The sequence below is a fragment of the Musa acuminata genome, chromosome BXJ1-1 (assembly GCF_036884655.1).
Source record: "Musa acuminata AAA Group cultivar baxijiao chromosome BXJ1-1, Cavendish_Baxijiao_AAA, whole genome shotgun sequence".
Taxonomy (NCBI): Eukaryota; Viridiplantae; Streptophyta; class Magnoliopsida; order Zingiberales; family Musaceae; genus Musa; species Musa acuminata.
This window is the reverse complement of record NC_088327.1, coordinates 14,226,072-14,250,855: the sequence shown is the minus strand read 5'-3', so window position 1 is coordinate 14,250,855 and position 24,784 is coordinate 14,226,072. Positions and strand designations below refer to the sequence as shown.

General features: G+C 39.2%; 4 protein-coding genes across 4 annotated transcripts; 1 reads left to right on the top strand and 3 right to left on the bottom strand.

The window, feature by feature from the left end:
* Positions 1-337: 337 nt before the first annotated feature.
* LOC135675591 (hydroxyethylthiazole kinase-like) lies at positions 338-4,577 on the top strand. The gene is made up of 2 exons (XM_065185888.1): positions 338-897; positions 3,191-4,577. The coding sequence occupies exons 1-2, from the start codon at positions 430-432 to the stop codon at positions 3,581-3,583; spliced, it is 861 nt and encodes a 286-aa protein (XP_065041960.1). The 5' UTR covers positions 338-429; the 3' UTR covers positions 3,584-4,577.
* Positions 4,578-4,956: 379 nt separating this feature from the next.
* Positions 4,957-6,323, bottom strand: LOC135675583 (F-box/kelch-repeat protein At3g24760-like). Its single transcript, XM_065185879.1, has one exon. It carries the CDS (start codon positions 6,321-6,323, stop codon positions 5,118-5,120), a length of 1,206 nt encoding a protein of 401 aa, XP_065041951.1. The 3' UTR covers positions 4,957-5,117.
* A 1,561-nt stretch (positions 6,324-7,884) lies between these two features.
* Positions 7,885-9,404, bottom strand: LOC135675594 (uncharacterized). Its single transcript, XM_065185896.1, has 5 exons — positions 9,250-9,404; positions 9,085-9,148; positions 8,591-8,997; positions 8,237-8,525; positions 7,885-8,162 (listed from the first exon to the last, which is right to left on the bottom strand). The coding sequence occupies exons 1-5, from the start codon at positions 9,253-9,255 to the stop codon at positions 8,143-8,145; spliced, it is 786 nt and encodes a 261-aa protein (XP_065041968.1). The 5' UTR covers positions 9,256-9,404; the 3' UTR covers positions 7,885-8,142.
* Positions 9,405-11,250: 1,846 nt separating this feature from the next.
* On the bottom strand, positions 11,251-23,074 carry LOC103996339 (beta-adaptin-like protein C). Its single transcript, XM_009417250.3, has 15 exons — positions 22,806-23,074; positions 21,468-21,665; positions 20,353-20,466; positions 19,833-20,083; positions 17,246-17,381; positions 16,038-16,217; positions 15,849-15,941; positions 15,372-15,583; positions 15,210-15,273; positions 14,955-15,134; positions 13,687-13,779; positions 13,196-13,605; positions 12,883-13,072; positions 12,529-12,732; positions 11,251-11,746 (listed from the first exon to the last, which is right to left on the bottom strand). The coding sequence occupies exons 1-15, from the start codon at positions 22,890-22,892 to the stop codon at positions 11,450-11,452; spliced, it is 2,709 nt and encodes a 902-aa protein (XP_009415525.2). The 5' UTR covers positions 22,893-23,074; the 3' UTR covers positions 11,251-11,449.
* Between the last annotated feature and the right edge of the window lie 1,710 nt (positions 23,075-24,784).

Below are 24,784 nucleotides of genomic sequence, written 5' to 3'. Positions count from 1 at the left end.
GGCTGAGTGAGAGCCACGTCATCGTGCAGAACGACTCGTTCTGGTCGTCGATCACCAGCATCCCACGTGGGTCCTCCTCAGTGGTGTCTTATTTGAAGCCCCACAACGTCCGATCAATCAAAACATTTTTAGTCCTTAGTTTAATACGAACAATTTCTTTTTTAATTTCAAATCTCACAAATATTCTCTTATATATATATATATATATACATATATATATATATATATATATATATATATATATATAGTAAATTAGGAAGTGACATCACTGATGACGGTATCGAGGGTTGATTAAGTCCGCCTAGTGTGATGCCACTCACTGGCCAATCGATTGCGCTCGGGCCCAATGTGGAATTGCTCGGGCAATTATGAGACCGAACCCGAAACCGATCCTTCCCGATAACGGAAGCAACGGGGAAGGTTGTGGGAATGAGCGACATGGCAGGAGGAGAAGAGGCGGCGGCTGACGGCTCGGCGGCACGGTGGGGACGACGGGCGTGGGAACTCCTGGAGAGGGTGCGGGCTCGCGCGCCGCTGGTCCAGTGCATCACCAACTTCGTGTCCATGGATCTGATGGCGAACGCGCTCCTGGCGGCCGGCGCGTCCCCGGCCATGGTCCACTCCCTCTGCGAGATCGACGACTTCACCCCGCGCGCCGACGCGCTCTGCGTCAACCTCGGCACGCTGTCGGACGGCTGGCTTCCCTCCATGCGTGCCGCGGTGGCTGCTGCCGCCCGGTCCAGCCGCCCCTGGATTCTCGATCCCGTCGCGGTGTCTGCGTCCGAGTTCCGGATGGAGGCTTGCCTGGGGCTGGTGGCCCTCTGGCCGACCGTGATCCGGGGAAACCCATCTGAGATCATCGCGCTCTCCTCTGCTTGCCGAGTTCGCGATTCCAAAGTAAAGCTCTCACATTTGCTTGTTCCTCTTGTATTTGTGATATCGATTTCATTGCATTCAATACTATTAAAGAAAGAAATTAAAGTCATATATATATTTTTTGTATGCTTGTAAACGATCATGAATTACGCAAGAGACACTGTTTGAATGGTCTTCGTCTTGTTGATGATTCCATTACAAATTGTTGGTGGATCGGGTTAGAAGAAATTTTGATGGTAAAGATACGAATGCATCATAGAGAAGGGGAGGTTCACATTTTATAGGATTCTGGATATTGCTTGCTGAAGGGGAACAAGATTTTGCATGTATTGTTGTTTGTTTAGTGTTATTGGACCCAACTGTAGTTCTGGAAATAGAGAAGAACTTATGTTCCACTCATTCTTGTGCTACAATAATCAATATGCATGGTCTACATACATGCCTTCCCCTTATCACCAGTGTTCATCCTGTCCATTTTGATCATCGTAAGAAATTGTGAAAGAAACTATTATTATTAGTCCTGTATTGTATGGAGTTCCATAATTCTTGATGATCAAGGGGATTGAACCTCCTGAGAAGTGCAGGATAAAAAAATTGAGTTTCCATATAAAATCTTTTGGGCTATTATACATATGTATATATATACAAATATACATATATATATATATATATACATATATACATATATACATATATATACATATATACATATATATATATACACATATATATACATATATACATATATATATATATACATATATACATATATATACATATATACATATATACATATATACATATATACATATATACATATATACATATATACATATATACATATATACATATATATATATATATATATATATATATATATATATATATAGTGTGTGTGTGTGTGTGTATAATATATTTTTTTATTTTCTTTAAATTAAAAATGATGGCTGACAGCTTGATTCTTAACCTGTTCTAGAGCTCAGGTCATTGGAGGATCATAATAATTTGACATTTAACCTTGCTTTCTGTTTATTAGATATCATTAGCAGATGTAGAAAAACTTGGTGGTATTTAATGAAGACATAGGAAACTGTATCTGATATATCACTTGGTTGTGAATTAATGCAACTGTTTAAATATGTAAGTCATAGATCACTGTCTTTCCAAATTAGTAAATTTTGGATCTGTTCTTGGTTTTGGTGTCTTGTATTCACTCAGCATCAGCGTGCTGAAGATGGGGCATCTTAGTCAGCTTTGCTCCCTCATCCCAAGTTTTTCTTGGACTAATCTCAATGCAACCCTTAAACAAATATTGGTTTTTAATGGTTTTTCTATTCTGTATCATTTACCTTGTATTTGGGGTCTTGTTGAGAGACATCTATCTTGTAGAGCCTCGAGGGTGGGCAAATCTATCCTTGGGCCAATGTTCACTTTAATGAAGCTCTTTTGCTGCTGTTGCTCATGAACAAAGACCTTTTGGCCGAACATGTTAATAATATGCAGTGTTTATTGTGTGCTATGTGTGATTGCTAACTCTCTCTTAAGCTTATTCTCATTGTGGTGCTTCTATTTGGCTTCTTTGCTGTAACCCTATTGATGAATCCTGGATGTTCCTAGGGTTGTAAACCATCTGTCCTTGATACTTTTTCAGCAGAATATTTCCACTAATTATTTCAGATGAAATTCCTACCTTTCTGTTTGCACAGCCTGCAAGATTAAATTGCTTCTTTCCTTCACTTGGACTTGCATAAATGACTTAAGAGCAATCATGAATATGGGTATCTAGGGTTAACTATCACGTCTGTCAGCACAGATCAATATGTATTGTGCAAGCAAGATAGTAGTATGCATCATGCTGGAATCATATCTGCGGTGCCTATATATGCTTAGTGCAATTTTAGGCTTGTGCTAATCACCCATCCCATGAGATAACAACTCTTGTTTGTGATGCAATAAGCCAGACATCTCTTCTTAAATGAAAATCTGATATCCAGACTGTATAATGAGCTTATTATCTTTCTTATTATCCAACAAAAGATGGGAAAGTCTAGACATAATTGACACAGCCATGAGAAAGTACAATTGACAACTCTTCTGTTGAGTTATTAGAAGCATGTTATAAGAATACTTTGGTGAATTAGGTCTAACAATGTTCCACCAACACAACTTCAACATATAGAATAAAATTACTGTGAATGATCATTACCTCTTCTACAAGTCACATTTACTTGCTGTTCAGAGCGTGTCATTTTTCATTATGACTAGCTAATGCTTCTTCCTAACTTGCTTATTTCTGGAAATTGGTGGAAACCAGGGTGTGGACAGCTTCCATGAGTCGCCAGATGCTGTGGAATCTGCTAAATCACTGGCACAAAGCAGTGGTGCTATAGTTGCAGTATCTGGAGCCACTGATTTTATAACGGATGGACAGATAGTGGTAGCTGCACAAAATGGAGTGGCCATGATGCAGAAGATCACAGCAACAGGATGTGCTGTCACAGCTCTCATTGCTGCTTTTGTTGCAGTGGAACCATCGAATCCTTTGGAAGCAACATCTTGTGCTCTCTCTATATTTGGCTTGGCAGGAGAGCTGGGGATGGAAATGGCAAATGGCCCAGCTTCCTTGCGGGTGCACATGATCGACTCTCTTCATGGCCTTCATGAGCATACTGTAGCTTCCCGGGTTAAGATTTCTCTGGTATCATGAGGACAGCCAGAAAATGGTGATATTTTCTCATCTTGTCCTTTCTTTGTATATGGTTCACAAATAACTGAGGATGGCTGCAACCTCACAGTCGATAAAGACACCGTACCTGTAAGATGTGCTTTAATTGCAGAATTGAAGAGTTCCATGGCTTTCTACAAGTAAGATAGATCTGTTCTTTTTGCTAGTTAGCATGGAAAGAGCAAGTAGACCATCTGTCGTGAGGATCACATGTGCTAACATCTAAATTTTGTGATGGAAATTCCCAGGACATGGTCTAGTGTGTTGCATCTCAATTATCACACACCTGTGATTGAACTGGCCAAGCTGTCCAACAAACCTTTGGTTGGAATCTTCAGCAAGAGCCTCAAGTAATTGAGCAAGTCACCAGAAAGAACCACAGAGATCAATCTTCTGGAGTTCTCAGCCGACTTATTAGTTTGGTGGAATAGGTCTTTGTTCACTGCCATCTTGAAATCAAGTTCTCTCACAAGTTTACCACTGGCAAGCTGAGTTTTCTGGATCTTCAGTGATTGTCTGAAGCCATAAAGCTTATGATCTCTTTGCCAGCTACATGGCTGAAAAATGCATGTCTTTTGACCACGACAATGATGCTTGAGCTGTTGCAGTCAAAGGGTACAGTCGATGCTGAATGCCATACTGGGCAGCACTCACTATCTGATGCAGCAAAAAGCCAGCTTTTACTGTTGAGGGATGCAGCTTAATTTGGATCAGATGATGTTGCAGTTAAGTTGGATAAAAGGATTTACATGGGAAGAGGTGAAAACAGAGACAGCAGAGCTGCACATGCTACCATGGAAGACTTACTCTGGTGATTCCACTGCAATCAAAATTTTCCTTTGCTGCTTAAAGATGTCAACATTATGTCAGTTGCATGGTTCTGTAGAAGAAGATCTTGCCACTTGTATGTATATTTGAACTGTGCTTTTGCTCCTTCAAAGATACATTCTTTAAAAGAAAGCATAAGCTTTCTCCACGGACAAGGGAAACCCATCTACAACCCAGAGATATGCTCAGGTATATGCCTTCCCATGACTATTATAAGGAGAACATGCAGAAGAATGCTTGTTACAGTCACAGGATCAGCTATTACAAATGATAACTTGCAAGCAAAGGCATCACATGAGAGGGGGAGATAGAGAAAGGAGTTCGTGGTGGAGGTGACTACCTCGAAAAGCTTCGTTCTGTAACTTGGAGATGTCTGGATGCCTGGAACAGAGATGAAGCTGGGGGATGATAAGATCATGGAAGACTAACAAGTCTCCATCAGTTGGCTACGGTATCTGTGTCGCGTAAACGTCAAAGGACTCGGTGGCAGTATCAAAACGAGCAATTGCAAGATGAGAGCATCAGACTGTCACAGAAATACTGTAGAACAAGTGCTTACAGTCAACGAGAACAAGACCATCATCTGACAACACAGACATCAACAACAACAGTCCACGATTCGAAGTTCATTGCTTTCAGCAGCAACAGTACTGTAGAGGAAAAGAAACCGCGAAGATTGGCAGAGGTATCACAATTCTCTATCCACACCGCCGCCAAGCACAGAGTTCACCGGGACAGGGGAGCAGAAACCTATGACCTTATGGAATCGATCCACGGGGCTAGGTAAAGGTGGCACCTTTCTCCAGGAACAGCTCAGATTTAGTCCCGAGGCGGCCTCCGCAACGCCGGCAGAGGAGTCCTCCGAGATCTCGCAGACGCAGGCCGGGTAGGCCTTGTGGTGGTCTTCGTTGAATACGTAGACGCGGCCGTCGAGGCCGACGCATTTGAGGCTGGCGAACTTGTTGTCGTCGTCGTCGGTGTCGAAGAGGCAAGAAAGGAGGTCCCTTGGCATCACGGCGATCTCCGCGAAGTCCATGGTGGTGTGGTCGACGGCCCAGAGGGCGAAACAGGGCGGCCCGTCGGGGGCGTTGCAGAGCCCGGCGAGGATGAGCCTGTCGTTGCAGGCCAGGAGGAAGCAGAAGAGCACCCCCGGTGGCCGGAGAGTCTGAACGCCGGTCCAGGCGCGGCGACTTAGATCGAAGGCGGCGACGGAGCAAGAGTAGATCCCGAACACGAAGAAGAAGCGGCCGCCCAGAAGCGCGGCGGAGAGCCACTGCGACGAATTCCCGGTCCGGAAGTCCGGCGGCAGAGGGGGGCAGAGCTCCCACGAGTTCGACGCCGGGTCGTAGATCTCCACGGCCAGAGGGTCCTCGATGTCGACGAGCCCACCGATGAATCGCGCGCCGCCAACGACGATGAAGTGCCGGCGGTCTCCGGCAGCGGAGAACACGCCCACGAGGGGGTTACACCGGGAGAAGAAGAGCGGGGAGGTCTCTCGCCAGGGCCCACGGAGGAGCGGCGCATAGCAGAACCGGGCTGCGGACGTAGTGGCGAAGAAGAACCCCCCGGCGCCAGCGAAGCAGTCGACGTGGAGGACGGAGGGAGACGGCGGGAGGGCGATCCACTCGCCGGCGTCCGGGTCGAAGCCGAAAGCCTGGTTCTTACGGAGGACGACGTTGTTCTGGCCGTAGAGGAAGAACCAGGGCCTCCTCGGAAGGGACGAGGCGGCCCGGATGGCGAAGCCCGGGTCCGCGATCACTGCGCGCCACTGCTTGCAGACGGCGCCAGCAACAACGACTGACCGGAGTGGGAGGTAGGAAAGGATTAACTCGACGATGTCCCAGCTCAGGCGCGACCAAGGCGTCATCGCCGCCGCCTTCAGCTCCGTCTCCATCCCAGGGTCAAGGATCCGGATTTGGGCCGTTAGGTAGCAGACGAAAGGTGGAAGCTTTCACGAGGTAGTTGCAGGGAGAAGAGCAGCGTGTGGAGTCTCCAACAGAGAAAGATAGGTGGAAGGATTTAGATTGGAACGGGTAACGTGTTGTGTGCGGAGTGGATGACAGGGCGTTCGGAAGGAAATGTTCCAACCACGACCCTCCAAGCGACACGCGTGCTTTTCAAGTCGTGCGAACAGCTAAGATCCCGTGCTTGAACGTGAAGGGAAGCAAAGGAAGCACATCAATTGATTTATAGTACAAAAGAATAAAGAATATAATCCATAAATAAAAAATAAATAAATAATTTTCGTTGAAAAAAACTAACTCTACTCTTTTAACATACTATTTATTTATTTATTTATTTATTTATTTATAATAATAATAATTTTCTATTATAGTTGAATCCCAATAAAAACTATCTTCAGTTAACGAATTGAGATTTAAGCAAACATGTCAATAATAATTTTCTATCATCTTTGATTTTGTTTTGATAATTAAGTATTTATGTAATTATACGAAAAATGCATAACATACTAAAAGGAATTCCTGAGGCCTATCGAGTTAGTGGATGGATTTGGATTTGGATTTGGATTTGGGGTCAATATATCATGGAGTCAATTGAAAGAAGAGAGAGGTTAGTGAGTCCTCCAAACCTAATCGAACTTGAAAGTTTTTAGCACTTGAAGTCACACAGTGACCACTTTTATTTCCTTCATATGAAAATTTTTTATATCAATTAAGTTAGATAAAAGGTTTAAAATATTTTTAATACAATTTGGAGGTGTCTCTTTCTTGTTTAAAATATTGATGAAGCATAGATGGTTAGGTTAGGTTTATTCATAAGCTTTGATAAGCTATTAAGCATACCATTTAGGTTTAATTTGATCAAATCATATGTAAATCTTATCCGATTTGTAGCTATTTGTCATACCTCACCCTAAATAAATAACAAACGAAATCTTTAATAGGATGTAAAAATAAATAAATAAGAGAATAAAAAAGGTATATTTTGATGAGGGCTAATTACATAATACCATCGTATTAGCATCGTGGTTTCTATATTTAAAAAATTTATATTGGAATCCCTATAGTTTTAAAAGTAAAACAAATAATCTCATTTGTTCTTCAACTATTAATAGAAAATACAACATGTGACACTACATGTTTGAATCGATATATAAATGATGAGCAAAATGATAATTTTAAAATATCTTTCGTTTTTCATGAGACGTTAGAAATTATCTTTTTTATCGATAAAACCATCAAAAATAAAAAAAATATATTAAAATTCTTTTTGTATTGATCTAACAATATCACATGTTGTGTTACGATAAATAAATATATTTATTTTTTAAAAAAATTATAAAAAAAAAAAATTAATCTTAATTTTTGTAAATATAAAAATCATCATGCGATTGCTTCCTTCCTTCCAAGAGGTAGTATCGATTGAAGAGGAGGAAGGTGGAGTCGATGGCTTGCCAACCCACCTCATTGCGAGACACGAGAAGACAGTCTATATTAAATTCCAACACTGGCAGACACGCATCACCCAAGGAAAGGAGAGGAGGAGGAGAAGGCAATGAGATCACCCAAAGCTGAGACAGCTTCCAGAAGATAACACACTATTTCCAGAAAATAGACATGTCTTTAATTCTCCGAGTAGAAATGGAAACTGCAGCGCTGTAGCCATCGCCACGAATTCTCGAACCATTAGCAATACATGGATGGATCAGCGTAGGTTACACGCAAATGGCACCGAGGAACTCCAGGTTGAGTTCAGAGCTCGAGCACCACAACTGCAGCGTGACAGGAGGTTTCAGTCGAGATCCAAAGAAGAAATGGAGGAGAAAAAGGTTCGAGCAGAACTCACATTCGGAGTCTGTAGTGATCCACTGCCCATTTCTGACATGGTCTTCGCTCTTGGGGCTTCCCAGTAGATTTGGGTCGAGCTCTGGACTCTGTCGACGAACTGAGAGCCTCGACGGGTTCTTCACCACCATGCGATCGTTTCGAGAGGTGGACGCCAGTGAAAGCGGAGAACGCACCGACGAAGCACTCGAGCAGCTGCCGCCGTCCCACTTGAAGCTTATTTCACTGGATGTCGAACTCGAATCATCCGTTTCGGCTTTCAGTGCGACTTTGTGTCGAAAATACAACGCCTGCGGCAGCAGCAGCATTAGAATCAGGTAGAAGACGAAGGAGCAGAGCAATTCGGTGTGTTTACCTTCCAAGCTTTGCTTCCTCCTTTGGAGGACTTGGCGGCGGCAGCCCACCTGAGCAGCTCCTTCATCCGCGAGACCGCCTTTGTCCGCTCACTCCTCTGTTTGTCCTTGTCGGAGCCGTAGCTGCCGTTGGAGCCGGTCGACACGGCGTCACAGATCGGCAGGACTTTACAGCCTACGTTAACCGTCTCCGTCTTGTGTCCCATTCTCGACTCGCCGCCCTCCTCCTCCTCCTGGCTCTTGAACAGGCTTCTGAGATACTTCAACCGCAGCGTGCCGTAGAAGCACGTCCGGCCGTTCTGTGCCCTCAGTACGAACGTGAGCGTCGTGTCATCTTCCGCTCCACCCTCGTCGTCCTCACCGGATATCGCTCCGTTGTAGACCACCAAATCTCTCCGCTTCACTTCGTCTGAGCATTAGAGGAAGACACCGACGAGCATGTTAGGCTGGGGAAGAGAAGAGAAGAGCATATTGATTGATTCCATGAGCTTTGTACCGTGACAGGCTCTGCTGCTTGCACAGGGGAGATCATGCGGGATCTTCAACAGCGAATGCAGGATCTAAGCCAGAAGGGAAGGAGGCCAATTTGTAACGTAAGCTAACATGCAATTAAGCATAGTTTAAGCTATCGGAAACAAATACAAATCAGCGTTAAGCTTGCCTGCATGTTCTGCAGCTGCAACTTGACAGAAGGGACACGAGAAGGTGGAGGTGGCGGTGGCGGTCAAAGATCCGAGCTCAGTGACGATTGAACCTCCCACTGTATCACGGTGTACAATTGGTAAGTGGGAGGAGATTTATGTAACGGGAGAAGGTGGAGGGACAGCAGAGCACAAGATGAGAGAGGCCAGAGGGAGCATGTGAAGAGAATACATATATATATATATATATATATATATATATATATATATATATATATATATATATATATATATATATATATATGTGGTATACATATGTCACTTTCCATGAGTCCACATGGGTGACAAGCCATCTGACTTCATCACCATGGGCATCGGGGAACGTGGAGGGAGGGGGAAGATGGTAGGTACTCTTCGACTGTTTACCAGAAATTTCTGGTACTGTTGGTGTATGGGGGGGTGGGAGGGCGACGCGTCGCGAGCTGCTCCATTAGAGTGTGGGGTGGGAGTGGGAGTTGGGAGCGCGAGCCTCGGAGCATCGACGTTGATTTCGATATCTTCTGGTGGAGTCGTGTCTGACAGACGGCGACGCCAATTTGTCATGTCGTGTCCTCCGCAGCCACGTAGAGTCCGGACACTGAGCTCGTATGTTGTCTCACCATGTCAGTGTTATCGCGGAGAGAGCGTAGACGTAAAAATTATAATACGTCATTCTTATTATAAAAAAATTAATATTAAAAAATTAAGATCAAATAACAATCTATCAAAATTTATAATATATACCTTTCGATATTATTTAAAAATTTTTATCTGATCTATAAGCGTATTATCATCGGATCTAAAAATTATAATTATATCAATCTATAAGAAAAGTTATACTTGTGTACTCTCTTCTAAGATCTATAATCTTTGATTGATTGACGAAGAGATGAAAGAAAATTTATAATCTCTCGATAATATCACATATTTATAAATCTATATTGAGTTCCAAAAAAATATTATCTATTTATAAAAAAGATTAGAAAGTTTAGGATAAATAATTAAAAGAATCTCTTCCATTGGGATAATCTCATCAAGATAATTTCTTAAGGAATCTTATCATTTTCTTTAGTAGATAACTGTGATCAAAATTTAATCATATATATAATATATCTTACTTAATTAAGTAGTCGTGTCTTAAGAATACTTTGTAATCTCTATTATATAGTTTCATAGTCAATGTTTATATGTATTATTTTTCTTTTTGGTGAGAAGGATATATTTTGAAGTTTTTTTCTAAAAATATCCTCATTCACAAAATTTCTAATAATATTTTTTATTTAATATTTAAAATATTTTTTAATAGATAATTCATAAGGTAAACCAATCCGATTATAATATTTTTACAATAATATTAAAAAATATATTATAACATAGTAATTTTATATAATTTTTATAAAGACATTATGTTTATAATAAATTTATAATGTGTATTGTAATAAATTTATAATTTATAAATTTATTATAAATTTATAATGTAATACAAAAAATATCATAACAAAGTAACTTTTATATTGCATGACAATGTGTATTTTATTATGACTGAAAACAAAACATTGTATCTGGATTGAAGATATTTTAGATATTAAACAAAAAAACAGAACACTATAAAGAAATTATGAAACAAAAAAAAAAGAGAGAGAGAAAAAGCTAGGTTTATTTTTTTTAATCTCCTCTTTTCTGAAGTAGGTAAATGAGATGGGTTTTTTCTGGTCCTGGACCCACCATCGTGACCGTGATTCACATCGGCACGTACCCCATGAATGAATGAGCAAAATTTAGTAAGAAAATACAGAAATAAAATAAATTGCAAGTTAGAAAACAACCAGAGGATGCCGCCGTCGCATGTTCTTTCGATCGTATTATTATTTGGAAGTAGTATTCCACCTTTTCCGCTACTTTTGTTCCTCCTTGATTCAGAAATTGGAGAGATCATCATTTCTGTATAACTCTTTTGGGTCCAAAGACTAATATGCATCCCATGCTAAATCACCCTCATTTACTTTATATCGAATAGTATGAATAGTATCTAACTAAAACAGCAACATCAAATACTCAACACAAATTGTATAAAATTTGGGATAATAATAAAAAAAACACTTTTTTGCAATGATAAATACCCACTCTCACAATAACACCAGACTGCTAAATTTTACCAAACTAATGAATGAAGCACAAATCTTACTTCAATAAAGCCTCCATGGCTTCGAACAAGAGCGGTGCCATCTCAGGGCTCGGTGTCTTTACTGCACATTTTACGCCTGGAACACCAACAACAGCCGTGAGCTCTATCAGGATAGGAATACCTCTAGGGAGTTTGGCAGACAAATAAAGTAGCTCTTTGTTTGCATTCCTTCGCTTTGCTACAAAGAACACATTGGATGCAGTCAGATGCTCAATGGTAGCATCAACGCCACCGATGATGGAGTTCGACAAGTCCTTCCCAACTTCGTTCGAGTCTGCCAGGGATTTCCATGTCTGCATTTGCACAGGAACAGAACCGATGAAATCAATTGTGATGGGATTAGAAAGATAGAATTATTCAATGTCTGTCAGCTTTATTATTACTTTAAAATAAGGCTAAAAAAATCTATCTGGTACCGGTTCTAACAAGAATAATACGGCACTGGAATGCTGAATGATTACCAGCCTGTATTCTTTGATATTAATGAAAAATAATAATAAGTAAGGTGCCAATTCTTGGTTGGTCCAGTAAATATAGGCAAAGTTATACACTGAAACATTTCCCAAAGCCTTCACTATGGTAAGGATACTTTAAGCCAATATGTTATGAATAATGCAATATTGACCAGAAACACACCAAAGCCATTACTAAAACTAGAGGGAGAGTGAGAAACTCTTTTATCATTTCCCAAGATTTCAAAAACTTCCTTCAGAATTCACAAGGACGACTAGCACAAAGGAAAAAAGAAATGCACTATCTAAAGCAGTAATATCATGCACTTATTATTTTTGGATTGACAGATTCTCAATCTAACAATGTGTATTATAAATTGAACTAGAACAGGAACATGTCAACCATGTAAGAGGATATAGGGTACTAGAAAGGAGATGCTCATAATTAGATGCTGATCGATCAATAAGCCCGAGAACCGAGGAAAAAGAGAATGTCAAACAAAGTCACCCACTTTCAAGAATCAAGTCCCAGATAATGAAAGCCACACTCAATGAATCAGGTCTACCATTTTTTCACTTAGTATATGTCCTCCACAATAAAAGAAAAACTTCAATTTACTTACCTCCAGAAAATTTGCACGTTCCATTCTACCATCTTCATCAAAGAAAACGTGCAATGATATTTTGTCATTGAAGTACCAGACTGGCTGCTGATTATTTTTTAATGCAACCTGCAAGAGTGTGCTTGGAGGTCCAGGTGAAACATTCTGGAATAAAACCATAGGAAGAAGTGTCCTTGCTGAAGCTCCTGGTTGCAGTGCTGGGACCTAATGAGAAACAAAAGAAAATGCAAGAAGATATTTTGGGCAATCAGATCCCAGATCACATAGGAAATGGATGTCAACAGGCTTAAATAACATCAGAATGGCCAGTAGCTCATTAATGTTTCTAATGTTCATACTTAATAAAACAATCACCTGCAAAGGTCCCGCAGCTGCAAGACCAAATGTATTCTTGTTGAACTGTATCATGAATCCATCAAGTACAAGTTGTGTATTGTTCTCAAACAGTAATGCATAAAATATCTGGCCATCACGGCGTATAAGCTGTGCACTTATCTGTAGACCTTGACCAGTTGATGAAGGCAGCAATACAGGCAACGGAGCTCTGCAGAGATGATCAGAACATTTACCATAAATGAGAGGAGACAGAAGGTATTGGATAAATCTATAATGTAAGTCCCAAAAGGAGTAAGGCTGAACATAGAATTTTAAATCTGGACATCCTTACTCTGAAGGTGTTGTTGGCTGGTCTACAGGAACAATAGCATTGTCAAGACCCATCAAATCTCCAAGTAGATCTGGCACAGGTGGAGAAGGTGCAGAGACTGCGGTTGTTGCTGGTGCCTGTTGCGTTGTTTGAGCATGTGACACAGTAGCCTGACTAGAGGGAGCAGCTGCACTATCAACTGCATTAGAAGGTGACTCAGAATACCTCGTTTCACCACCATCAGCATAATCATCTTCATCTGGTCTCGGTGTAGCTGACTTTGCACGGCTTACAAAAGCATCAGGTATCTTATGATAAACAGAAGAAAGTGTAGCAATGTTCGCAAGAAGCTCATCAAGCAGTGAAGAATCAAGCTGGTTTGAGTCATCACTTATTACTGGTTTTTCAGCTAAAACAACATCCTTAGCAGCCTGATTAAAAAAAAAATCGAATATAACTACCAAACCATATGACACCTTAAGAAATTAGTATCTTGAATTTGCTTTTGATACCTCAGGATCAGTGGAAAGAAGACGCCAATAAATGTATGCACGATCTCGCAAATCAGGATTGTCTGTTTCCATCGTGGCATTATTTAGAACAGCCTATTGCATAAAATTAATCTACATTAGTCATCAATGAAACTAATTATAACTGTAATTACTGAGGATGACAAAATAAAGTTTATGAAATGTCATTCTCATGCATTATGCAAGAAATATATTCTGGAGATACCATGTGATATTTTGTTTGTACAAGAGCCAGGATGATATAAGATAAATAGATGGTTAACAATTCAAGATTTCACTTATAGCTGATTTACTAAGAGATGAAAATATTCAGTTCTCTTGCAAGAGACCCTTAAGAAGAAAGGCAGCTCACAACAACACAAAAAAGAATATTAAAGCAGATTACAAACTAGCATAGCAAAAGTCTAGTTACAAGTTAATATCCTTGTCATCTTGCACCACAAAGTTGCAACTTAATGGTTTACTACTTGGTTGCATAAGGTTTAAACTATATTCATCAAGGTAGGTTTCTGTAAAGCAAGAGACCTCTATTGCTTCCCTGGTGAACTTTTTACTTCACATATATCATATATTGAGAAACATATTAAGCATACAATTTGTTTAGTGTCTAAGTCCTTCCATGACTACTTTCGACTGTAATCCCAGCCATTTGTTATGCTCATACATTATGAGTAGATCTTTTTTTAAGTATATTTTATTTACAAGAAAAGGATGGGCCTTAGTATAACAGTAAGATTGTAATCTTTATCATTAGATGACCAAGGTTTGAATCATGGAATTAGTCATCCTTCTTGCAGGTATAAGACTGCATCCACTGATCATTCCAAACCTTGTTGGGAGCCTCATGTGCTAAATCACCATTGATTGATTCATAAAGACTTTGTGTTGCCAATGTTGAACTTTTAATGAGAAAATGTTGAGACATACAAAAACAAGGGGTTTTCTTGCCTTGGAACAATGAGAAAACAATCATCAGGGAGGAGGGGAGAGGGGGGTGGGTCAAGCAGTTATATGTAACAATTATTGGCATCAAAGAAGAGTATGAAATACTATGAAGTATCACATGATATATAACATTTAAATACAACAACAACATGTTGAATAATATTAAAAGGAATGTACACGATTATAGGAAAGTACCACATGATGAATAACATTCAAATGAATTCTCCGGGTATTTTGTCACTAGCTCAATGGTTAGATCAACATTAATAGCACTGGTAAACTGGCATAACGGGAACATAGCAAACCTGAATCATCTGCTGCGGGCCTTCAGTTGGTTTCTTAAGGAACAATTTAACAGTTGCAGTGAGCAGTTGCAGTTGCACTAGTGCAGGTTCTTCTGGGAAAGTCTCAAGAAAGCTCTCAAGGAGCTCATCAGCATTGTCAATTCTTTCAGCATATTCACCAATTATCCAGATCATTGATGCCTGAACCAACCAACACATTTTTGAGATAGCAACGGAAAACAAACTAGAAACTAACCTCCAAGGATAAACAAATACCTTAGCCTCTGGCTCATCTAAAGTGTCTAGACTTTCACACAATGTGGCAATGATAGACTCATAGCTGCAAGAAAAAACTGAATTATAAAGTGCACATCAAGCAGATTCAGACTGGTACTGCCAGATAAGAAGCCAATTTCAGACCAAGCTGACCAAACTCACGTGTTAGGATAACGCCTGAAGATATCCTTTATGACAATTATAGCCTCTTGCACAACATAATTAACTTTTATCTTTATCAGCTCAAGCAAAACACTGATGCATCGTTCAGCAGCTCTCTCTAACTTGATGGCACAGCGACCAATCGCACGCACAGCCTTTCTGACAAAGTCTACATCTACTTCTGTAGCATATTCTTTAAACTCCAATAGAACCTGGAATGAAGGGTACATGAGATTTTTTTTCTCTCCCTTAAGAGTCCAACAAAATCTTGCAAAGCAAAAAGGTCACAAACATACAACGAAAATCTGTATCAAATGATTTTTATTGATAATACAAGATGCGATCAGACTCGAGTGAGAATCTGTACAATGGCATATTCCACATTTTGCAACTTTTTACCTTGCACCATAAAAGAGGTCACACGACAACTAAATCATGTAACATAAAGCACTTTCATCAAGATGAATAGCTGTATACCTGGTCTACGTTCCGGTCTGAGGCAAGCTTTATCATAATCTCTAATTTCTCCATCTTAACATATATCGGATCATTATATTTGCAAAAGAAAACCTATTAAAAGATGTGTAAGAAAACAACCAGTAACTTCAACAGAAAATGAAGAGATAATAACTGAAACCTCAATAAGGAATGCACATTTTAACTAACCTTAATCTCATGTGCAAGTATTGTGGGCCGTTTCTGCACAATAAGATTGATGTTGCGCAACGCTACATACTGGATCTCGGGTTCTGCAGAAAGAAGAGTTACCAGAGGTGGTGCCATTTTTTTGCACAGATTTCGGATTACATCAGTACTAGTGATAAGTTCCATCTGCTGAAGGATCATCTGCACAGAAATTTTAAGACATTATAGACATCTAAAGCAGATTAGAACCAAACAACAAACATCCCACCATCTTATCCCCTTAAGTCAAAAACCTTAAAGCCATGCATAGTCCTTTCGTCCTATTTCTAGTTCAATAGATTCCAAGGAATCATATTTTGGGTGTACCTATTGGTGTGGACAGGTATTTACTAGTCCTTGGTCAGGTCAGTACCAGACCAGATCAGTATTTTTTTGTGATACCAAATGATACAGCTCGGTATACCACCCAGTATATTAAGATCAAATTGGTCCAACCAGTTACCAAAACATGTACAGAGCAGAGATTTAATTCCTTGAAAGGCTCTATTTAAGCCACTATCAAAATTCATCAATTTTTAGGTTATAAGAAATGTCTTTCTTTTTTGAGGTAGATAGCAAAAATTGATTCAAGAGTATTCTACCAAAGTTTGAATGAATCCATAAAGCAAGGGTTGCCATTTCCCCTTCTTTTGTACTTTTCCATGTCAAGGAAACATCTAATTCTCACATATACTAATTCTTTAGCTTAAAATATAAATTTTATGACTTGCTAAGTAACCCTTAAGTTACATAACGCATATTTAGTCTCACATCAGTTGAGTGGGAGAACCAAGGCCTTATGAGTGTCAGAATCATCTCTACCCTCATATGCGTCCTTTAGGGTCCACTCTGAATGGGCAAAACCATTCAGAACCCACCTAAAGCAAATAATTTCTCGTGGATCCTCATGCTCGACTTTCTATTGGGGCATTGATAAACATATTTAGTCCCACATTGGTTGAGAAATAGGGAAACCAAGACATTACAAGTGCCAGAGTACCGTTATCCTCAGAGGTGTATGTTGGGATCCACTCCAAAGGCTATATGAGCTTTCGGTTCGTCATGAATGAACCCATGCAAAAAAGGCTTAGATGGCAATGTTGATCATCAAATTGAAGGGAACTTGTGAAGATACGTATTCACTTGAATTCACTTGTGAAGATACATGAGCAAAATAAGCATGTACCTACCTTGACAGCAGAAAGCACAACTGCACAATTTGCATGTTGGAGACGTGGGGTTACTCTCTCTACTATATTTTCAGCTTCACGAGCATCCGATGCTTTATATCTTGATAAAGCATCCAAAATGAACACTTGACCCCATCTGCACCACAGTTAGATTCAGAAGTTAGAAATTAGAATATATGATAATTAGAAATAAATCAAGCCTTTGTAACTAGTTAACTCCATGGATACAAGCCATTGTGTATGTAATCAATGCTTAAGTATTGAATTAGAGATAACAAACAAAGGAATCACGTGCTCAAGTAGGAAAAAAGGACCACAGTGATACAAACCCCCACCCACTATCTTCAAGAAAAATAATCTCGATGAAGATAATCTTCAAATGTTAAACCAATGCTACCAAAAACCAAAAATTTTGACCCCAATGGAGATAGTACATGGAAGAAACCTCCATAATATTTGACAGAGAAGTGAACTCTGACCAGTTTCATGTTTGTACCATAAGGATTATCATGTCCTTAAACTTATATCCCAAATGTTCATTTTGGTATGCTGATATACTTTGTAGGAAATGTTACCAAAACTCAATATTTGTCACGGAATATTTTCGGTGCTACCACAACATATTTATATAAAATTAACCCAGAATAAAATGTTCATAAATATATATTAATTAATATCAATACACAAGAAGATCCAACATCTAGTCATATTCATTTACTAGGAGTTCTATTTCCAAATGGAAATGTTGGGGCCTATGCCTCGAAAAATGGTGCTTTTCTAATTCAAAGAAGAAACCTCCCAAATAGAGTTGAAAGAGAATGAAAAACTTAATTGCTGAAATTTCACAGAGAACAGCAAAAAGTGATAAGGCTTCAAATTTTAAAGTATTTCTAGTTAAATCAAAAGCGATCAAATCTATTTATTATCCCTAGTATAATTTTCTTCAGTCTCTTTCTACCTCTCCCTGCATCACAAATTAGTCTCCTTTGAAAATGCCTGAACAATCTTAAACTATCTTTTTTTTATCCAAAGATACCCTCTGCCGCCACTAATCACTGACCGCCTCCCTGTCCATATTGATTTGTTAGAACCCTATCCATATTGATTTGTCTTCTAACGAGAAGAGTATTTCTCAGCCATCTCCTTCTGTCACGTATGATTATCTCTTCAGAGTCCACAAATTCAACTGCTTTCGATTAAAAAGTGCAGCACATTTTTCTAGCATTCAAGAAATGGCATGACATAACAATGAAATTATGGAATAGACAGCACCATGGAGCTATCATGTCAGTACATGATTTCCAATAACTTAATTCAAGCAACAACAGTTATTTGGCTGACATTCTTATTATAACCAAATGATCGACACCCCTGAGGTTGTGACCAGTACAACCTCTAATGAACTGCTTCAAGGATATTCTACCAACTCCCAATACTTGTAAGGCCTGAGTGTTGTTGAGCTTCAGACTCACATGCCAAACTAGCTTCCTAGGGTGTTATTTTCCTGCACTACATCTAAGTCATGTCATGTGACAAATCCAGGTGACAACAAGTATAGAATTGTTAATACATCTAAAGAGCATGGTTGTCATTAAGGATGACAGTTGGTCTGGTTGTTTAGGTACCCAGGTCTAACCAACATAACTAAATCAGGTTCAGGTCCCTTTTGTCAGGACTGAGACAGGTTTGGGTAGGAAAGTAAGTACCTTTGTCATGTGAGGTAGGAAAAGCAGTGGGCAGTTCCTTTTTTTTTTCTCTTATTGAGTACCCGGGTCTACCGAACCCACTTAAACCGGGTTAGGCACTCTCTAATCAGTTTGGGATGGATTTGGATAGAAAAGTGCATACCCAATTCATGTTCAGGTACCTAGATAGCTAGCCGTGGTATCTTTAGTTGCCTAGATAGGTCCCGTTGAGGTGAAGTTTGGGTTACCCAACCTGCTACCATCTCAAGTTGCTTAGCATGTTGGCCTGGAAGAAAGTTGCCATGAGCATCTACTTGTCCAATTGGAGTAGTCAGAGAAGATAAATTTACCAATTCAGAACCTATTTTTAAACCTGAGAAGCATGCAGGCACTACTTAGCAAGCTGAAGTCTTCGGCAACCAGACAGATCGAATCATAGTCTACATGTTTTATCTCAATGTAACACATTAAACCAATCTCCCTTGGTAACCTAGAAGTAACAAATGAAGCCAGAGTAGATGGAAGTTACAATCTTGAATCAGCCTCAACTGAAAGAACCATTTAATTAAATAAGTATGCATACTGATTTGTGTGATAGAATTGATCGTGAGCTAAATGACATGGCTACTCCATCCTATAATGACAACATATGGATTAATTTTTTACTTCAGCTCATCCCAAAGTGCTGAAAATATACGAGTATTATATCCATTACGTCAATTCAATTTTGTAAGGAGTTGACGGATTCATATACAAGTCATCTACATGACACTTAAGGATTGCAGTCCATGTAAAAAACTCCACACTAAAAAGTATGATGCAGACAAGCAGACTGGCGAAAAAAATTCCCTATGAACTGTGGAACCAACAAAAGTAAACAACTGTTCCAGAAGCAAACTTACTCAGTGCATTCATTTAAGGCAGTCAAAAGCTTTGAAAGTGTATGACTAGTAATCTCAAAGATTGGTTGACTGCTACTTTCATTGATCTCTGCAAGTGCTGCGACTGCATTTGCCACTACCATCGGATTATTGTCTGATATCAGATCCTTGAGAGTCTCCAAGAAACCCCTATCTTCCACCAGCTCGGCATTTATGTCATATAATTTAGCAACACAAATAGCTGCTGTCTTTCGGACATAAGGATCATCATCCTGTGAAGAAGGATTTATAAGGACATACACATCATAATGAAAAAATTTAGATGCTGTGACCAGAAAAAAGTTCCAATGTGTTGAAAAGCTATACAAGTCATAGAGAAAATATGTACAACAATAAGACACAATGTCCTAACTATTAGGGTCGGTTACATGGAACTTTTGATGCCACCATTGAGAAACAAATATGCACATGCACCTAAAACTAACTGTATAGAGACGGAAGATAGATTTATTGAAAGGAAATAAAGTAGAAATTAGACAACCTTGAGGCATCTCTGAAGGGGATCACATAAATATTCTGTGATTTTGTCAACACGGATGCAACCCATTGTCCTCACAGCTAAAGCACGAATCAGCGGATTTGGATCTTGTGAATCCTGCAAAAATCAATGAAAACCACAACTAACAAATAAAACATTTAAAATTATTATTGAATGACTAATACAGGCATGCCATAGTAAACCAGCCCCTCACCAAGAAGCTGCTGAGTAAGTTTAACTAGAACAAACTTAGTTGAATGTTTGCCTATGATGATCAGTCAAAACTTTTTAAACCTTCCATTACATCATGAACTGCAGAACAATTACTCCTTCCTCCAGACAACTTTCTTATAATTTAACAACTTACATTGTAATATGATTGGACCCAGAGTTCTAGGTTCAAATATTCAGTTCCACTGTAATTTTTATCGGGTTTGTAACCTATGTATCCTTCATCATTTGATATTTTAAACAAGCTTTAACATAGATTGCTCTAAAAATCTATATGTCCATTGCCATAAGTTCCATTGACCTAAAGTTTGGTAATAATCTTGTAAGCAAAACAAAGTTTGGGCACAGTATCAAGTACCCCCATATTTGTCCTCCATTGCATGACCTTGATAGCCAGGTAAAGCTTGGCAGCAACTCTTAAGGCTATACTTAGAAAAAAAAGGCACAAAGCAAGCTTGATTTACTGAAGAAACAGTATAATTTACAGATCAATGATTATCTGTTTAATGAAAAGCATAACAAATCAAACAATAAGTTCTATAACAAATTAAGTGTTTACATATTAACACAAAAGATTAGTCCTAACATATGCACCTGACAGATCCAAATTCATTTTATATTTTAGTATCATACCTTGTCCATATTCTATAAATTTTTCCAAGCTGTAGTTGTAAACCATTAATGTGCTTCTATGGTTAAATCACTTGCTTAGGAACTCATTCAAACAGATGTCAAACACTGTACTAAAAATATATTGCTGAACCATATAAAGTATGGAAATTGACATATTTACAAGTTAAAAACACAACTGTTCTCCAACATTAACATAGGAGATATTTGGTAGGACAACTCATGAACATAGATACTGGAAGTACACAATCTCCTACCTTCACAAACGTATTCACCGCAAGTATGGCCAGATCAGGTTGACTCTTGGCATAGTTTATGAGATATAAATAGACAAGTTTTTTCAGCTCTAGATTCTCCGTTTGCATGCAGTTCACAACATCTGTGAATAATGATGAAACATCTTTTCCAACAGTCATTGCAGCTATCACCTTCTTCACTGCATCTTTCCTCTTATCCTACAGAATAGATTAGCACAAATGGAATAGTTAATCATTATTGTTTCAGCTGAATAAAACCAAAACAAACAAGTGAATTTACAAAAAAGTTAATGTCCTCTTTATATATAGGGAGAATAAAGTGGAACAACAGTTCTATGCTACCTTCTCTTCCTGGTTATCTGATCAATCATGAGTAGTACTATAAGAAAAATAAATTCTTCACTGGGTTTAGAGATTGTTCACCATTCAACTAGGAGACTTGCAAGAAAGAAGGAAAAGGACCAGAGAATGAGGTCCAGTGCATTTGTCTGTCCACCAAGTCCACTTGAGGTTTTGTTACAGTAATAAAAATGTCCCCTATGAAGTCTCCTCAAATTTAGCCTTTTTAACTCATCCATTTTAAAATCTGAAGCACATGAATGACGTCTGGGTAGCCAAAAGGAACAATGATAAAAATCGGACAGCAATATAATTTCTTCGAGATGAAATAAACTAACCAAGCCGTATGGACGAGTAAAAGTGAACTAATGTCACAACGTGAATTTGGTACAAACAAATTGGCACTTTCAGAGTGTGTGTATAGAGCATTGTGAAACCCAAGAAAGGTAATCGTCTATAACATTCACAGGATCCAATACTGGGAACAGATGATTAATTCTTCTCGTCCACTCTTGGTGTCAACAATAGAGATCTATATCCAAAGGTTTATTTCTTCCTAACGCCTTCAGTTCTTTACAGGCATCTATAACAAAGTTTGGATGAAAGAAAGAAGCAAAGATCTTGTTTTCCTGCAACATGTTTGTACGTTTTCGTTGAAGTGCAGTGGGGAGACAAATCCAGGTATAAACACCATAAGAGACAAATCCAGGTATAAACACCATAAGACTTCTCTTTCATCCTCCGATCTTTAAAGATTAGGAGATATATCGAAGAGGAACAAATGGCTTCGAGATCATTTAGGTTCTTTCCAGCTAATAAACTATCGAATCGAACCTGATAATATTTCATCAAACGAGACAACGAAATGGACTAAAGATTATGTAGAAATTCAGCAAGGAAATCCATCGGATGCAAAGGAAGGCATAGAGATCCAAAGGGATCTGGTCCGATCCGCGGTCAATCAAACCCTAAATGGATCAAATCAGGGGAGGAGCAAACCTTGTACTGGGAATTGAGTTCCTCCTTGAGCTCGGGGATCTCTCCTTTCTTGGTGGTAGAGAAGTACTTGGAATCGTGCCCGCTCATCGCTCCCACCCCGCTGCTTTCCTTCTCTTTCTCCTCTGATAGGGGGAGGAAGACGAAATACAGAGAGGGGAGATATGGCCTTCTGGCCTCCTTGCCGCGTGCTAAAGAAATCACGATGACCGGTCTGAGTCTTCAATAGGCGACCCCTGAAACGGGTTCAATCTCCAGCCGGGGAGTCCGGTCGCGGCCGAGTTATGCCATGTTACAATAGGTAACTTGGATACTCATTACATAACATGTTAAGAAACATCGGTCATTTCAATAAAAAAAATAACATGTTATTACATATTATTATTTATAAGGCGATTTTATATGAAAAAATATTTTTTAAAAAGATATCTCTTAGTTTTTGGTGTTTTATTTTTTTTATAATATCCTAAATATCTCTTATCATTTTCAAATATCATGGTTGTCTCCATCCCATCACCTTATTACCTTTTTGATCAAAGACACATCAGAGGAATTTAATTTTTTACCAAAGGACTTACATCCTCATTTGCTATGATTCGGATAGAGGGTTTATTGGGGAAAATGAGATTATTAGTGAGTGTCGAACACTTATGATGATTTTGATGATGGGGGGCTTGGTTTTAATATTATAAAAAAAAAAAGATTGGACTGGGACCCAAGACCGGATTAGTGTGTTACTATTGCACTTGTGACTTCAAATTTGTGCTCCTCTGATTGAAACGTCTTATTTATTAGCAACGATGTCAAAACAACTGCGATCATTATCGATTTGTAACACAATAGACTTTGGTGAGAGACAAGAGGGGTGTTATGTTAGGAACGAGTCAGGTGAATTAGTGCAACGGATACTTAACTTGAAAGCACGTAGAAGTGTAGTGAAAATAAGAATTTCATTTGCAATAAAGGTAAATAGCAAGAAATAAATGCAAACTAGATTTTTATAGTGGTTCGGTCGTCGTAACCTACATTCAATTCGTCGAGTCCTCTTTCGTCAAGGCCATCAGCATCTATTAACGATCTTCCTTCAATGGACGAAGATTAACTACCCTTATAACTCGATTCTCCTTTACAGGTTTAGGAGAGAACCTTTACAATCCCTTTTTACAATGCTTCCCTCGTACTCTCCTTCCGAATGGTCTTTAAACTTTCGGAGGAGAGACTCTATACTTTACAAGGGTTTTCAACTTTAAAAATATAGAGTTTTTGATCACCTCAAATCTTAGAGCCAAAATTCAAATCTCCAAAATTTCAGGGTATGGGCGGTACCACCACCTATAGCTTAATACTGGGCGGTACCACCACCCAGACTAGTGGTACCATCGCCTGACATAGTCTTGGAGACTGTGCTACGTCGGTTTCACTTGTTTGGTCACTATTTGAGCCTTTTCACTTGGCCCAACAGAGCCCAAACTTGGTCCAATTGGCCTCTAATTGAGTTGGCCCAAGTCCAACCCAATTATGTGCTAACTATGAATTTTAAGACATTTATTAAGCTAAATAAGTATGTAAGTCTATGTTTCTTCCAATGAGCATCCGGCGATCTTCCGACGAACTTTCGATGATCTCTCGGCAATATTCCAATAGACTTTCGACAAGCTCTTGGACTTCATGACGATCTTCTTGGCGAGTTCCGATGAGCTTCTTTGGTAAGCTCTTGGACTTCTTGATTAATTCCGATAGAACTTTCGATGAACTCTCAAACTCCCAACGAAGTCTCGTTCTTGACTATAGGATTTCATTTCGCTTTATGCCTTGCTATCATAGTTAATCCTATATACTTAAAACCTACTTTGATCTAGATAATTATTATAAGGCTTAAATCAAATGTTGTCCGGTATGTCTTGGTCCATCGACGCTTCGTCCGATTCTTCGACGCATCATCCTCTCTTGTGGTCTATTGCCCAATCTGCTAGTTGACCTCC

Excerpts from the sequence above, each read along its gene's own strand:
- LOC135675583 (XM_065185879.1), bottom strand. The coding sequence starts at position 6,323 with ATGGAGACGGAGCTGAAGGCGGCGGCGATGACGCCTTGGTCGCGCCTG.
- LOC135675594 (XM_065185896.1), bottom strand. Across the intron at positions 8,998-9,084 it reads AAGCAGCAGAGCCTGTCACG|ACGAAGTGAAGCGGAGAGAT; the intron begins GTACAAAGCTCA and ends TCTAATGCTCAG. Across the intron at positions 8,163-8,236 it reads GATCACTACAGACTCCGAAT|TTGTGGTGCTCGAGCTCTGA; the intron begins GTGAGTTCTGCT and ends GTCACGCTGCAG.
- LOC103996339 (XM_009417250.3), bottom strand. The coding sequence starts at position 22,892 with ATGAGCGGGCACGATTCCAAGTACTTCTCTACCACCAAGAAAGGAGAG. Across the intron at positions 20,467-21,467 it reads CGGTGAATACGTTTGTGAAG|GATTCACAAGATCCAAATCC; the intron begins GTAGGAGATTGT and ends TGATTTTTGCAG. Across the intron at positions 12,733-12,882 it reads CAGCTGCGGGACCTTTGCAG|GTCCCAGCACTGCAACCAGG; the intron begins GTGATTGTTTTA and ends GTTTCTCATTAG.
- LOC135675591 (XM_065185888.1), top strand. The coding sequence starts at position 430 with ATGAGCGACATGGCAGGAGGAGAAGAGGCGGCGGCTGACGGCTCGGCG. Across the intron at positions 898-3,190 it reads GCCGAGTTCGCGATTCCAAA|GGTGTGGACAGCTTCCATGA; the intron begins GTAAAGCTCTCA and ends GGTGGAAACCAG.